The following is a 16,770-nucleotide window of genomic DNA, read 5'->3' on the forward strand; positions in this document are numbered from 1 at the left end:
ATTGGGAACCAAAAGTCAGTGGTTACTCAAGAAAACTGACTTCATTTTCCTTCTTTATCTTTTCTTCATTTTCTTCTGAAGTTCAGCTGAAACTGGGCAGTGAGGGAAGTCTAGTTTGGTTTTAGCTGACTTTTAATTTTTCCAACCTAAATGATTCTGTCATTCTACAAATCTGTGCTGCAGGTGCTGTGAGCTGATAAACCAGAGGACAAATATCAAGCACACAACATTTTATGACCTTGTTCTTATCACCATACTCTGTCTTTAATATTAGATTATTTTTTATCACTATCTTCCAAAGTGACCATACCTAACTTTTGACACCTTAACTACCTCTCTCTTTAACAGAATTGTTTTGAGTTGTCTTGGTTGTTTGTACAACAAACCTGAATTTCCTTTGGGAATAATAATTACATGGACATGTAGGCAAAAACTTTTTTTTTTTTTTTTTTTGCTAGAAGTTGCTTCAAACAGATAAACTTGTTGAATGTAAAGAAAATGGTTCCTTGAGGTAAAATTCCAGCTAAAGTTGTAGAGGAACACTGGTCTGTTGAATGGTTTGCTTTGATTAATTTTGATGGTGAAAATGGCAAACACAGTAAGAAAAAAAATTCCTCCAAACTGGACCTTGGAATGGCCTTTTTTTCATTTGCCAAACTGAAAAAAACTTAAAATAATTTTAAATTTAATTTACTTTTGCCTGGAGCACAAGCATTTGCCAGATTTTTGAATGATACTTTCTAACCTTCTCTCCTCAGCATGAACAATTTGCTAAATCACATCTTGCTTTGAAACAAAAAATGTTGTATTTCCCTGCTTCAACTTCTGCCCATTTTGGTCATAAGACAGAGTTTATGATGAATGGGTGCATCTGGGAAGTGCCACCCAGCTCAAACATGGGCTTTAAGCTGTCTTTTCCTTCCAAAGGGCCAAAATGCCACTCTGAGCCCACACCTGAAGTCACAGGCTGGGCTCTGCACAGGCTGCAGCTCAGTCTAAGGAGGGAACAGTTCCACCTGGGAAGGAATTCCAGCCAAGGTGGTGGTGATTGCCATTGGTGGGGTTTGGGGTAGAAGAGAGAAATGACCTCCTGGGTTAGCAGGGACAGTTCTGCAGCATGGTGTCACCATAAAACTGTCACAGTCACCAGAGCCTCAGAGAGATGATGAGCACCAGATAAACACCAGGGCAATTTGGAAAGTTTGGCTGTTCTCTGATGTTATCAGCCCATTTGTAGGAATCATCTGATTTATGGAAAATGTCACATTTAATTATGTCTCTCATCTCTTTGTTCTCCTCTTCTGTAAAGATGGTTTATGGTTTGGAAAAAGCACAAGATGATTAACTGCAGATGTGATTTGTTGTTTCCTGGATATTTGAATTAATTGCCCATAATTTTGCATCATCATGCACTGTGTGTTACCAGGCTGAACAAAAAGACAGAAAGCCAGGAATTAGACCAAAGCCTTCCTTTTCTATCTGTATTTGTGATATTGAAGGTGCATGAATGGTTTATTCAAAGCTAATTTTCGGGAGGAAATGGCCACAATTTTAACACTGATTCATAAAATCGTGCCCTGAGTAAACAGATACAGCAGAGCTGATGTTTTGAAGTCTTTTTCTACACAGACCTGAACAACTGAAGCTGCATCAGTGGAGAAGAAATTTGCTCTATGGTGGGTGCAGAAAATGTGTTACAAAACACATTTTACTCTGCTACATATTTTTTTAGCAAGGTTTGTCATTAAATTTTGAGGGTTCAACCCATTAAAGAGGAATAAAAGTGCAACTTTTGCCATAAAGGTCAGGTTGGGAGAGTAAACACATCTACAGCCAATAACTACCAAAAAGAGCTGATGCTGAGGGCTTTCCAAGCCCTGCCAGCAGATTTTGGTACCCAGCCCTCCTCTCTGGTGACTTTCTCTATCAGCTGAATGGGGACTTCAGGCTCCTAAACTTGCTTGCATGCTGAGATTCCAAGACCAGGATGAAGTAGGTTTGAAATGTCCTTCCTATCTCCTCTACCTCCACTATGTTACCATGTTGAGTGAGATGAGAGGAAAGCTGCAAAGACTGGGGGCTGCTGTTGCCATCCTCCTGTGCTAATCCAAGTGCCACTGCCTTCCTTGGATGCCTTTCAGATGGCACATTTCCTTCTTTTCCAGCTGTAATGGTTTAAGAGGGAAAGCATTGGGATGGAGAGCATGTTTTGGTCATGGTACATTAGACTGGAAGCTTTTTCTTCTGTGCCTCTTTCAATGCAGATTATGCTGAGGCAGCATGAATAAAGCATTTTTATATATTAATTTTTGATTTTTCTTTTCCTGACTGGTTAAGCCCAGCTAAATGCAATTATTCTAAGCTGTAGCCTGCAAAATATCAACTCAGCTACAACATCAGGGCAGTCTTTAGGCATCCACTGGTCCTAATTGATGAGGAGAAGTAACAGCAGGGCTGCATTTTAGTCTGGTATAATTTTGACTTCTTGATGACTCTGCACATTGCCCAGCTTCAGGAATGTAGAGTTTGCAGTTTGTTTTGTAGCATCCACAAAGAGAAAAGCTGCTTGGGTATCTTATACCTTTAGGGAAGAGATCAGAGCCCTGTTTCCACAGCTGCCTGGTTTGTGGGCTCACACAAGTTAAAAAGAGTTGTTCCTCAATCTTTGCAAGGGTCTCTCTTCCCTTCACCCCTCCCTTCAGTTCAGCAGCCCTGACCAGAAGATTCTCCCTGGACACTGATCCCCAATATTTGGGAGGAGGCACAAGTGATGGGGGAGCCCCACTGATTTTCTTCTATATGAAGTTAAGACTGAAATTTTCCTTTGCTAACACACAGTGTTGATTTTCAGCACTTTGCCACCATGACATAAACAAGTATCTTCTGAGACCTGACCCATGCACTTTATAAACTTTTTGTGTTTCAACTATTTAGTTATTATTTTATACTCCCAGAAATGTTAACATTTGAGAACCCTAAAGAAATGATGGTGAATTCCAGCACAGGATGCAGATTTGCAGTGATGCCCTTTACCACTGCTCAGCAGGAGATGCTGAGAACATGCTAACAGAACCTTACCACTGTGCCCATGGATTTCCTCCCTGATGATTTCATGTTTTCAAATGCTGTTTAATAAGTGATAATACAGTGTTAATTATACTGTGTATATTAACACTGGAAACTGAATCTCAGCTTGAATTTTAGGTGGCTTTTTAGGTTGCTTTTGAAACTCACCCTGGCTGCATCTTGACCTTTTATTTAGATTATTTATTTCAAGAATCCTACTTTGTGGCAATAACATTTACATGGCTGTGTGCTACTGCTCCTGACAGCTCTCTGTATATTTTTGAGAATAGTTCTAATTGTTGAGGTTTGCCTAAAGCCAAGCATAGTCATTTGTTGCAGCAATTAGAGAATGTCACCTTTCCCTCGTGCTGCCTTTGTTCTGCTAAAAATCTGTTGCTAGCAATTTGTTTAATTATTCTGGTGGACATGAACAGTAGTAGCAGTAAATGGCATTGCAGTATGTTAAGCTTTGCCCAAATTGAGGCAAAGCAATGTTTTCTGCTGAGAACATTTCTGTGCTGTGCACTGTACATTGTTTTGTGGACAAAGATGGCTGGTAAGACATTTGCAGATGTTGTCAAGATTTCTGTTATATCTTCTAAATTAAAATACTGAAATGCTGCTGTGTCTTTGTCTCTCCTAAAATGAATTGCAGGAAACTATGTCTCCCAGGAGTACCCCATATTTCTCACTGAGGTAAAGACATCTCTTATATGTGATGAAATGCAAGGGGCCTTCATGTTTTCAGAGGTGAGACTCCATTGATGGAGTCTCTCTCTGTCTCTCTTTTTCTTGTCTTAAAAGCACTTAAAGTGTAGAAATTAAGCTATTTGTGATTTCATAAGCATTAAATCTGATTTCTTTTAACTATGCAAGTCTAAGGAAAAGGGAATTACAGCACTCTCTTCCTCCTTGCTATGAAATTATTTTACACGTATATTAACTCTGCCTGTTCACCAGGTCCTCCCCTCCATCTCTGAATCTCCTGCCTCTTCCCTGGTTCAAGGTTCTGCCCACCTGAACATCTAGGTATGTTCAGAATGCATCTGTTCTCTAACTTTTAGTCCTGATTTCTTTTTAAATTATTATTATAAGAAAAATCAACAAGCATTCAACCCCTCAATTTACACTTTCAGCAGAGTCGTGTTCAATTCAACTTACCCCAGAGCTCAGGGCTCTCTTACTTCTTCTTGTGGTTCTCCAGTGCCCTGGGCTTTTGTGTCTTGCTGTGCCTTCCCAGTGAGAAAGGAGGCAAACCCTGGGCTCAGGGCTTGTGCCTCTCCTCTCTCTGAAAGCCTGGCTCAGTTCCTGTGCCAGGTTAAGGGGAGACCAGCTCAGCAGGGCTCAGTGCTCTCTTGGTGTGATTTGAGCACAGGGTCTTTTGCCCTCACACCACTCTTGTCTAGCTCATCCCTGTGCTGGTCCTGGCCTTTATGGGCAGGTCAGACACCCAAAAACTGGGAGGCAGCTGCAGGTAGGGGTAAGCCCTCCTGCCATTTCTCTGCTCTCTATACCTTTGCTCAGGACTGTACTCAAGGACTTGCCTGAGGGTCTGGAAGACATCTCTGTCACTCCTGTACAACTGAACATTAGTTCTTCCTCCCCTTCTCTTGGAGGTGATAGATGACTAATTACCCTTGTAAATTGAAGTATGTGCCATGCTAATTATTGAAATTTGGGTTTTGGTTACTTTCTGGCTGCGTGGGTGGCAATGGGAGGCATGTTGGTTGCTAGATATGCACTGGCACATTCTGCCTGGACACTGGCATTCCCATTTGTTCCCTCTGTGTTTCACAGAGCATGCTGCAGCTGGGTCACTGCTTGAAAAAAGGCCAGAGAAAGAACACATGTGCTTTCCTCAGCTGCCCATGTCCTCACTGGCTCCTCTAGACCAGGCAGCCTTGCTGCTCTCTGCCTTCCAGCCCCTGCAGGTGGTTTCCCACTCCTCCCTTCACCAAGCTGCCATAAAAATATTCTTCAGCCACAAATGGGCAGAGAGAAATGGGCAGCAGCTCCATGGCCAAGAGGAGCTGTGCCATCTCCTGATGGTGTACAGCACATTTTGCTTCCTGTGGGTGTACAGCAGCAGCAGAGACTGTGGTGAGTGGCTGGAAGTGATCAAGCACTGAGATTGCACAGCCTGAGCTCTATTATTCCCCCACCTCAACTTAAAAAGTGGGTTGTGATCATTAAGAGTATTTAAATACACTCCAGGTTACTCTTTAGGCTCTGCATTTTCATTAATTATGTGATGCAGTCTGACTCATGCTCTTATGCAAGCACTGAGCTGTAATGAAGTCCCATGTTGTGGTTGTTTAGTGCAGAGCTGTGAGGGATCATTGGTGTTTTCATTAAAACACAACACTTTCTGTCCCAGAGGGCTTTGAACTTCAAGAATAGGGATGTGCAACTTCAGATTTGTCTCCCTTCTGCAGCTGTAGAGGAGGTGTGTGACAGCAGGGGTTGTTCTCATCTAATTAGGTGGATTGTTGGGTAGAATCTGGGGAAAATCAGGCTATTTACAAAAATGCTTTTTTGCTGAGAAACTGATGCCTCCCATGATTTATCTCAATAGTTTTGTTTGTAAAAGATGCTACATGTCAGAATCAGTAATTCTTTTCTCATCTGAAATAACTCAAGTCTTCTGGTTCATACTCAGAACCTCCAGACTGATGTAGGAGCCTCCAGCCCATGACTGTATCCACACACTGTGATGTGTCACATCTCCTGCAATGAACGGCCTGGAGGTGGGATGGAAAGGGTAAGGCTTATGGCATGTCTAATATTCCTGTTTTCAATCAGATTTGCATTTTGACAGCAGTGGTAGGATTAGAGCTATGGCAAGAAGAGTTGGGAGTATGAAAGAGACTCCAACCAGCATAACTTCGAGGGAGGAGAATTTTTTGTGAAGTCTTACATAAAAGAAGTGGACTGGTGTAGATACTGAACCTTGTGCAGTGTTATTTTTCGGGACCAGAAGTGTACAGGATGAGTTACTGAAATATATTTGCAGATATAAATGCTGGGCTAAAGCCAGAACTACTAAATCCCTTGTTCAAACATTTCCAAAGGGCCGTTCTACCAAATCCCTGCATACCATCCATGCAGGCTGATTTGACTCCAAAACAGAGATGGCACATGGATTTTTCACAGTTCCCCACAAAAATGTACAACAGAAAATGCCAGAATTCTTGTATTACTAATCAAGAACAGCTTTTCTAAATCACAGGATTTTAAGAAATGTTCTGTGCAGAATATAGTTAGTAATCTAATCACTCCTGCACTCTCCTCCACTTAATTCAATTTCCTGTAACAGCCTAGTGATTGCAATCAATTCCCTGATTGTAGCAATTGTAAAGCTCTGCTCCTGTTCATCCATGTGAAAGATGACTGGAAGCAGCAACTTTGTACCTAAATCAAAATGGAGCAGCAGCAGATTGGAATTGCAGCAATACAGGAGAAAAATCAGACCCATCTGAGATTTTTATTTTTGTAATAGATTTTAAATCATTGGAAATCAGTTGCTCTCCTTTTTCAGTGAGAAAAGTGAGGGGAAAAAAAACCCTAAACCTGTCCACTTGTGATTCATGCTCTAAGCATGTGCATGCAAAAGAACATGAGCCAGAACTGGGACCACAGCAGCCTGTACATAGATGTGTCCTTGGGCTGCCTCTGTTCCCCACGCACACAGAATCACAGAATGGTTTGGGTTGAGATCCTCTTGTTCCAAACTCCCTGCTGTGGGCAGGGAATCTTCCGCTAGACATGCTCCAGACAGCCCCATCCAACCCTGGCCTGAAAAACTCCAGATTCCTGGCCATCATCACCCTCAGAATTCCTTCCTACCATCTAATCTAAACCTGTCCTCCTTTAGCTTAAGGCCTTTTCTATCACTGCATGCCCTTCTGAAAATCCCTCTCCAGCTCTCTTGCAGCCCCTTTAGGCTGCTCTAAGGTCTCCCTGGACCCTTTTCTTCCCCAGGCTGAACAGCCCCAGTGCTCTCAGCCTGTCCCCACAAGAGAGGGGCTCCAGCCCTTGGGCCACCTCAGCAGCTCTTCTCTGTTCTCCTCCCACAGGTCTGTGTCCTTGGTGTGCCCAGCCCTGATTCCCTTAACCACTGACAGAGGGAAGGCAGCTTGGGGTCCAGCTGTGACCACCACCCCACAGGCTCTCACCCTCCTTGCTCCTTTACAGTGGGTTCAACATTTACTTTACTGTTTGTTTGGTCAGGTCTGGAGGAGAAATGGCATTTCTGTGATTTCTGTCACCAGTCCTGACCTTGCCCCTTGTTCCTAACAGCAACACTTGGAAAGCCCAGGGCTTCCTTGCCCCTCAGTTTCTCAACCTGGCAAACTTGGCACCACCACCTGCAGAGTCCAGGGTGTGTCTTGGCACCAGCACTGCAGGGCCAAGCCATGCTTTCACAGCTGCTCAGCAACACTCTGCTAACGCTGGGAAGCATTCATCCTGTCCATGGCATATCCCCACACAGCTCCTCCTTGGTGCTGTCATGCTTCAGCCCACAAATTAGCTTTTGCTAGCTGGTGTCAAGACTGACTTACCTCTCTTCACATCTACTCCCTCATTAGTTCACTTGCAGGACCAATCTTTTTTAAAAGAGTTTTCTTTTTTTTTTTTTTTTTTTTTTTTTTGGTCATTTCAGAGGATTCAAGAGACCAAATTCTGGTAAGGACTGCTTTAAAGATGCTGCTAAAACTGTTCTTCTGCTGACACCACTGTAAAATTTAAAACTCTACCTTATGGTCAAAGTCAAACAAGCATTTGGCTGAAAAAAGACTGCTCTTGAGGGGCAAGAATGAACAGCACAGATGCTGGGTGCTAGTTCAGACAGTCAAATTGTGTACCATACCTGGTGAACACGCATCCAAACTGTAACTCACACAGTTTTCACTCCTCTAACACTTGTATTCTTCATGCATGATGTGTAATCTTTGCAGTGGATTGTTGAGACTCTGGGCTGTAATAAAGCAAATGAATTTTTTTCCCCTGTTCTGATTGCCTCCTGATATTTTTTTATTAAATAGGGAACTTTTTTGTTAATTTCCAAGTGATGACTTGCAAACAAGCATTTTCACGGCTCTGTAAGTGACAAATCCTTGATGTTTCCCTGGAGGAATGTTTCCCTGCCATCAAATCAACAGCCTAGTCTGTCTCCAAAGTGAAGGAGGGAGAAAAAAGTCTGCCACTCCAAGACTGTTGGACATTGAAAGCCAGAAGCAGAAGTGCAGCAGGTAAGAACATATGTTCCTATTAAGAATTGCAGTACATGGGCCTTAGTAATTTCTGCCCATCCTCTACACGGATCACTGCTCCATTATCATATTGCCACATATTCCCTGTGGCAATGACTTCCATGCTCCTGCTATCACCAATTTTCTCCTTGCTGCTGCTGAAAATCAATGCTTGTGTTCCCTCTGGCTCATGCTTTTTGTCTGGGATTGACACTTTTTTTAGTGGAACTAAAAGGCACCTGTGGGTTCCTTACACACTTTCAATGTGAGGCTAATGTCTTTTATAATGGTTTGCAGAAAGATATTTTGAACAAATTCTGTACCAACTGACCAACTTTAACCCCCAAGAGGAATTTCAGACAACTATCTGTTTGCAAAACAATATTTTATTAATAAAAAGAATTATAAACAGTAAGAAAGAAACCCCAATTTTACACTGAATGAAAAATCCAAAATAAACTCCCAGAAATGTGCCTCAGTTCTTTACTCTCTGTACAAGAAATTCCATTAGGTAGTAAATTCTACATCCACATTCATCCAGTTGCGGGGTCCCCAGCAGGAGGAAGGACATCAACCAGTCAGAGCAGGTCCAGAGAAGGCCACCAAGGTGATCAGAGGGACAGAGCATCTCTCCTGTGAGGAAAGGCTGAGAAAATGGGGACTGTGCAGCCTGGAAAAGAGAAGGCTTAGGGGTGACTTAATTGTAGCCTTCCAGTCCCTGAACAGAGCCAACAGGAAAGATGGAGAGGGATTTTTTTACAAGAATCTGGAGCGACAGACAAGGGGGAATGACTTCAACTTGTAAGAGAAGAGGTTCAGATTAGCTATGAGGGGAAAATTCTTCACTGTGCAGGTGATGAGGCACTGGCACAGGCTGCCCAGAGAAGCTCTGGCTGCCCCATCCCTGGAAGTGTTCAAGGCCAGGTTGGATGGGGCTCTGAACAACCTGATCTAGTGCAAGATGTCCCTGTCCATGGCAGCAGGGCTGGAACTCAATGATATTTAAAGTCACTTCCAACCCAGGCCATTCTATGATCTAAAGAGGACTGAAAGTACAAAAAAGCATCGTGCACCCTTCTATGCAGAGCAGCTGCATGGCTGGACAGATTCACCAAGACACACAAAAAATCACATCAGTGATTAAAAAAGCCATGCTTCGTGTAGCACCAAGGGGAGAATTCTGTGGATCACAAAAAAATCACTGACAGCTGCAGGCCCTGAAATGCTGAATTAGGGACATGACTGACCAATTTCTGCTTGCAGTTTCATCTCATCTTTTCTCAAGGGGAATTTGTCAATAAGAGCAAAGAGCTCAGCTGGTGTTGCTGGGAAAGGGTAGCGCTCCTTGTCCATGCCATGCTTGTCCATCACCACGATGTTGAAACTGTAGTGGGGGATCCTCAGCAGCAGCCTGCAAAGCAAGAAGCTGGTTTTGTTAAAGGGCAGCACCAGCCTCTTGAATCTGAGCAGAGGAAGGTGGGCACAGTCACAGGGGCTACACAGACTGCAGGTTTGGTTTCAGCATTAACAAGGTGCCAGATAAAGAGCAGGTGCCTGCATGTGTCAAAGTGACTGCACCCAGCTCTGTTCTCTACCAGTACCCACTGCTATCACTGGAGTGAAACAAGCTTAGGGAAAAAAAAAATTATGAACACTGCCTAAAGAAAACCCTTGTGATGAAGCTTGAGTTACAAGTAAGACTATTCCCTTTATTGGCTTCCACTTCTTGGTATAAAAAATTACAGTAAGGAAAAGAAGGACAAAAATACTGGAGTCTGCTTTCACTGCTTCCTAATAATAACAATCATCTGTGACTCTAATTTTAGAGGAACAAAAGCCACTCCTAATCATGGAGGAGTCCTTCTTCCAAAGTGGTGGAAGTGGTCATTTAAGCTCCTCTAGTAGCTAAAGTTTATCTGTGGTGCTCTTTTCATCTTTTGCTTGAAGGAGTAATGTACTAGAAGATGCTTGGATATGCAGTCATCAACATCGTTAGTGTGGGGTAAATAAATTCAGGCAGCCATGAGAGAATGAGAGAAAGCTGCCATGAAGAAGAATCTGGGAGGATTTTGAAAAGGTGTGAAGCACCAAAATTGGCCTTCCTCAGCCTCCTAACAAGTTGGAGGGCTCTAGGCACAGTCTTGTTGCAATTAGGGAGCCTGGCCATTAAATTCAAACTAAAATAAATATTAAAGCTAAGCAATAGTGATAGAAAACTACATTCATCTTGTGCCACATGTTACCTAAGAAAAAATGTTTCTAAAAATCCAAATGCTATACTTCTGTGCTTTCCAAAGTTTTAACTGGGGTACCTGTGCTCATTAGCTTACTGAAATGTCAATTCTGGACAATGCCTTTATTCTTAAGAGTGCATTTCATATTGATTGGAGCACCTTGCAGAACTAGAAAGGTGGAATTCACACAAAGCAACAACAAAGAAAAAAACTTCCACTGATTGTGGAGCAGATCATACTATACCAATTTCTGAATTGTAGCTTCATTAAAGGTTGCAACGGAGCAGGGAATGAGATGTTAGGAGAGCTTATTATTTCCTACAGAGCCACAAGAAAAACATTTAAACTTTAGTAAAAGTATCTTTATTTTTAAAAAAGAGTGGTTTTGTGCTCTCCTTTTTCTTTTATTGAGAACAGTGGTTTTTCAATATTTTTTTTAAAATTCCCTCTCTGCTGTGTCAGCAATTTTAATTGTCTCCAGTTAAAACTTACTCATTTTCCTCAGGCATATCATAGATCATGTTGCTTAAAATGTTCCTTGACCTTTTTCTAAACAACTCCTTCTTTTCCTGCCAATGAGGCCTTCACTTTTGGCTTTTTTTTCTCTTCCAGTCCTTAGGAAATGCTGCCACTTGAAGCCTTCCTTTCAAGTGAAAACCAATCCTCTGCCAGTCTAAACCCAAGTCAAAACAGTTTAGACACCTCAGTAAAACTGCTGATGCTGCAGTCACGCTGGGGAGATAATTTCCTCTTTGAAGTCCCATACGTAGGAATGAGATGGGCAGTATTTTAAAGAGTTTCCCCTTTCACTGCCTCCCCTTTAGCCTGCCCACAACCACCACCAGCCCTGGCGCAGAGGATGAGCTGTCTCTGGCATTTGGGCTCTCCTTGCAAAGGAACAACTCCAATACAAATACAGACAGACTCTGAAGTGTTTTCAGTGGCAGGACTCAAAAATATAGTCTATGAACATATATATACCTATGAATATAGTCATATTAAATATATGATTAAATAAATTTGTTATTGTGTTTTAATTTGCTGTAGCTATTACACAGTCAGCAAATTAATCCCCAAGTGTGCTCACCAGTATCTACTCTGCAGTGTCTAGCTGTGTGCATTAAAGTAGAATACATGGTATTTGGAGAGTAAATTGCAGGGATCAAAAGCAATGCAACTTGTAGGATAAGGTGTAAACACACAGCAGTGAGAGCTTCTTTTACCTGAGCTGCAGGGCAAGTGATGGGGGCAGCAGCTTCACTCCTATTCTTCCTATCAGTGCTGGGAAGACACCCACCAGTTCCACCACGGTGACATGTCGCAGGTCCAACCCACACTGTGCTGGCTGCAAAGGTTCAGAGGAGAGAGAGAGGTGTTGGTTATCTCTGAGAGAACAGGGGCATGTTTTGAGTGTGCAGCAACGGTTCACAGAATCCCCTCTTAACATTAGTTAAATGTTTTAAACTGATTTGAGAGCATGCTTTGTAAACACTCAAATTCTCACAGCAAAGAACCGGAGCTTCATGACTCCAGGGGAGGTTAAGTAACAGATTCTGAGATACTCTAAGAAAACCAATGGAGAGGGACCACCTAGGAGAAATATCAACTTGTCTCTGTAGTTATATGAGAAGATGCCAGGATACTAAGCATTGTACCAATAACCTAATTTGGCAATCAAAGCAAATTATGTGAAACAGAAGTTGACTGCAGAAAGTTTTCTTCCATGCCAACTCATTTTCATTCCATGCCAAGAAGTGGAAAATGTACTATAGCCATTAAATTCAGTTTGATCAATATATTGAATTTACTTGCCAAGTTTATCTAATAGGGAAAAGGAGCTGCTTTGTTGTTTGTTTGTTTTTTTTTCTTAAAAACAAGTGTAATTTAAGCCAGCAGTAAAAAACATCATTACATTCATGTCTAAATTATTTTTTATACTGCATTTTGTTACAATTTGTGAGAAGGAAAAGCAAGATGGGAGCACTTGTAGCTGGGCTGGTTCCTTTCCTTCCTTTCCCTGAGGACACAGATACATTTTGGAGATCTATCCCTAAGACCAGCAAAAAGCTAACAAGGGCATCACACTTACAAAACATAAGAAGGAAAATTACCAGGTGTTTTGAGTTTTTTGGAACAAAACACCCCAGTGTTATTGTTATAAAAAGCGAACGAGGCCAAATTTCAAGGATAGAAAAAGACTCTCGTTTATTAAATCACAAGCTGGGGAGAACAGAGGATCCGGGATAAGCCCAGATCCCCACACAACAGTTTGAAGGAGAACAGAACAGAACAGAACAGATCAGAACAAAACTGCCCAGAACAGAAAAAGAAAAGGCCCAAATGAACAGAAAACCCCCCTTTTTATATGCATCCCTGGTCCAGGATTGGTGAGTTTTGGATCCATGCACTGATTGGTGGAATTCGGGCACTTTGATTGGTCCTTATTGATGTTCATTTTGGAGCAATCATTTCTCCAGGGTGTCGAGTGATTGGTTGGTGCTCCAGCCCAATCACTCTCTGAATTGTCCACCCTCTGCCCCCACCAAGTCCTGGACTCCTTCCCTTACCCCACAACAGATAACTCCCCCTTTTCCCTTCCCCCACAACAAGTAACTCCCCATTCCCCAAACATTTTAACAACAAACTCATAACATTATCTCCAGCACTCTGGATGATTTCTGTGCTGTGTCTCTGGTCCTTTGTTTGCTGGCGCACTTTTTATTTCTGAAGCTATTCACACTTCCTTACGTTGCAGTTGCTAATTCAGTAAGCCTGGTATGCATGAGCTGTTTAAGAGCTGGAGGGCTGGGTTTGTGGGCTTTTTTTAAACTTCTTTAGCAGCTGACATAGGGAATTATTATTGAGCATGAGTTAAATTAATCTGGGGAGAATGGAAGGGCCAGAAGTGTCTGGGATTCAGCGACTGGTCAGAGGCAGTACAATCCAGAATGGAGCTGAGTTAGAGACAGGGGGGATATTTCAACTCAAACCCCTGTGAAAAGGAGTAATCTGGAACCATGACTGCTTGAGCCAAATCTTTCAGTGGCTACAATATAAAAGCTGAAGTTTTTTGATTTATATAAAACAGTGGAGCTTGTTCTGTTGTGACTTTCTTTAAAGAAAAAAAATGTCTGCACATCCCTCTTTAAATGTGTTTTACCTGCAGCATCCCCAGCTGCATCCTGTAGAAGAAGTTAGCAGCAGTAGGAGTCGAAATAATCAGCAGTCTCCGCTTCTCATAAAATTGATCCAGAAGTGCAGCTGCAGTCCTCACATTCACATTAATATTCATGGCTGGAATAAAATTAAAACAAAAGTTATGGAGCACACTGAAAACAGGTCTATTTCTAGAGGCAGAGTTCAACAGCAGAAACACAAGAACAAGAATCAAAGAATAAAGAAGACATGAGTGAAATGCTGGCCTCATTGAAGCCAACAATTTTACTGTAGACTGTTCTAACTTGCACAATGGATTGACTCCAGCATATGACATTTTGTAGAAAGCTTTGAGCTAAAACAAACTCTAGGGAAGAGCAGTCAAAGGTGGCAAAAGCTTCAGCTGTTAAGTGCAAACTGTCAGAGAAGACAGAAATGATGCAAAGTTTCCTACCTCTGGGACTCTGCAGCTGTATTCCACCCCATGCCCCCTTCCCAAATTCTCACTGCCCTAAGCACCATTGTGCTGGACTCCTCCTGGCAGAGTGGTGAAATACTCACTTACGTGCACAGGTTGGCTCCACTCCTGACCACCCCAAATTGTACTGGCAGACTCGAGCTGGGCTTCCTTGCAGCTCATAGCCTCCAATGCAGGAGAACTCGCAGGTAGCACCATAGTTATTTCCATCACCTGAGCACTTGATGTAGCCATTATCTGGGGCATTTAACTTCACACAGCGCCTGACTTTGAGCAAGAGAAAAAAATAAAAAATTAAAAGACACATCATGAATCACCATTTGTTACTAAGGCAGCACAGGTCAGTGGAATACCAGAACCAAAGACATTTTTCTGTTTGCTTTCTGTGTTATTAGTCATGCACTTAAAAACTCCAAACAACCAACCTGAACTCCCCCATCCCTCAACTCTAATGTAAAATGAAATAGATGTGTAGGCGTATGCATGGGACAAAAGGTCATGAAGCACAAAGAGCTGAAGCTGAAAACCATAGGTCATCTTTGTATATTCAACTCCAGAGGTTAACATCTGGACCTGTGAAAGGGCAGCCCTGCTAGAGAGATGTGAAAAAAATGCCTTCACCTCCTCGTTTCAGCAACTCACTGGCTGTGTAGCAGGAAAAGCAGAAAAGAAGGGAAGGGGTGTGGAGCTGGAGGCAGGGCTGATCAAAGCAGCTCCTCCTGGATGGGCAGCAATGCTGCAGACCTGGCCCCCAGGGTCTTCAGCAAGACTCTGTTCTCCCTCTCAGCATCATCACAGGAGTTTATATACACAGACATATGCAGATAAATACAGAAATGAGGACATTTTCAAATTGCCTACAAAGCCAGGTGCAAATCAGTGTCTGTATTTACAGGTAAAACATCATCCTTACCTCTGACTTTAACTAGAAATTTGCAAGTGCCTTTGTTTTCAGCTCTGTCATACACAGTATATTGGATTTTGTGGTCGCCTTCTGGAAAATGTGACCCTGGTGGCAGGCCTTTCAAAATAACACTAAACCAAGAGATAAAACAGGACAGACATTCATAAATTCACCAGTATTTATTTGCCCACAATGCTGTAAAAGCCTGAAGAGGGAGGTTTGTGGCACGCTAGGATTGTCTGGCTGCCTGCAATACAGAAGATTTGAGAGTAAGCAAAGGAAGAAGCTGGGCAGCAACAACCAGAGTATTTAAATTTGCTACCTACAGCCCAATCTGCTGAGACAAGGAGTGGGCAGGATCTGCTCCCTTCCTATAAAACAATCCATTGTAGCCAAGTTCATCCTGCCCAGAGGAGCTCAAGCTTTCTTCTCCTTAAATAAGAAAAAGTCAACATTAAGAAATAAAACCTCCAGCCTCTTACAGTGGGGATGTATTCCCAATGGGCTGCTCTGAACTGCTCCTATGATTGTCATTTGTGACTGTTAATATGTACAGAAATGGAACAGAAAGTGAGATTCAGTGTCACAGTAGAAGGGTGTGGTGATCCACAGCAGCATTTTCACCTGGAATTTGCCCCGTCCTGCAAACAGGGTGGGAGAATTCAGATGTGAAAAACATGATATCAGTATTGAAGCAGAGAGCATGTAACCAAAGGGGTTTCCATGTAATGGGAAAGCTTTTGTACTCCTGAAACTGTGCATTTAAGAAAAGCACTTCATACCCTATAAAACAGCAGAGTTTAGCAGTATTTTATAAAATAGAGATGTGATTTATGGAAAAGCTTACATTGAACCAAGAGCTTGGCTCTTTTGAGCTGACAACAGTTACTTGTATGACAGAATCTACATGGCATACTCCCCATTATTTTGCCCATCAGACATTCCTTTATCAAACTGACTTAGGAATGTCTTCATTCTGACATTTTTCCAAATTTTTACTCCAACAGGTGTAGTTTTTGATGCTAATTGTCACTAAATTGTTACATCAGACCTCAATGGCAATTAAGTTTTTTATTATGTAATGAATGCTTCTTTATGAAGTTATTAAATTATAGCAATAAAAGGGCAATATCATTGTCTTCCATTAGTTTCTTTGTATTTACATGAAACTGTAAACACCTTCAAGCTTAACAACTCTGAGCTTTTAAGCTTAACCAGTCCATTAATGTAATGAGGTAACTTGCTTACTGAAAGAAACAGATTTTCCATGCTCCCTACATTACAGTAATCCAGATAGATTGACCTAAATCCTGCATGATAAAAACGGGAAAATCAGAGACAGTAGTACCATGAGAAGTACACCCTGTTCTTCTGGAAAATGGGACAGTGAAACCACAGAAAGTGACAAAGAAATTTTTGAACTGTAATATCTAGATTCAATGTTTAAATCTATCAAGGTTACAAACAAGAAATGCTACTTTAAAGGTCAGCTGCAGAATCCTGGGACATCAGCAGCCAGCACTACCTTTGGAAGAAACCTAAAGATGATTGCAGATTTTATTTTGTGACACACCTTGGTTTTTTTAAGACAGTCAAACTTAACCTCTTCTGTTACCTCCAATGCACTACTCTGTTTTCATTGTTATGTACAAAAGGTTACTTGGTGGAAGAAAACCTGTT

At 42.0% G+C, this 16,770-nt stretch overlaps 1 protein-coding gene across 5 annotated transcripts in view; it reads right to left on the minus strand.

Moving 5' to 3' along the window:
- Positions 1 to 8,686: 8,686 nt before the first annotated feature.
- Positions 8,687 to 16,770, minus strand: part of SRPX (sushi repeat containing protein X-linked) — a 41,349-nt gene continuing 33,265 nt past the window's right edge. For all 5 annotated transcript variants that reach the window (XM_030234707.2, XM_050975158.1, XM_009089625.4 and 2 more), the window contains 5 exons: positions 15,100 to 15,221; positions 14,274 to 14,453; positions 13,713 to 13,846; positions 11,776 to 11,897; positions 8,687 to 9,729 (listed from right to left, as the gene is read on the minus strand). In XM_030234707.2, coding sequence (XP_030090567.1) covers positions 9,549 to 9,729; positions 11,776 to 11,897; positions 13,713 to 13,846; positions 14,274 to 14,453; positions 15,100 to 15,221 — 739 coding nt within the window. In that variant the 3' untranslated portion in view covers positions 8,687 to 9,548. The remainder of the gene's footprint in view (positions 9,730 to 11,775; positions 11,898 to 13,712; positions 13,847 to 14,273; positions 14,454 to 15,099; positions 15,222 to 16,770) is intronic.

This window comes from Serinus canaria, chromosome 1 (assembly GCF_022539315.1).
Source record: "Serinus canaria isolate serCan28SL12 chromosome 1, serCan2020, whole genome shotgun sequence".
Classification (NCBI taxonomy): domain Eukaryota; kingdom Metazoa; phylum Chordata; class Aves; order Passeriformes; family Fringillidae; genus Serinus; species Serinus canaria.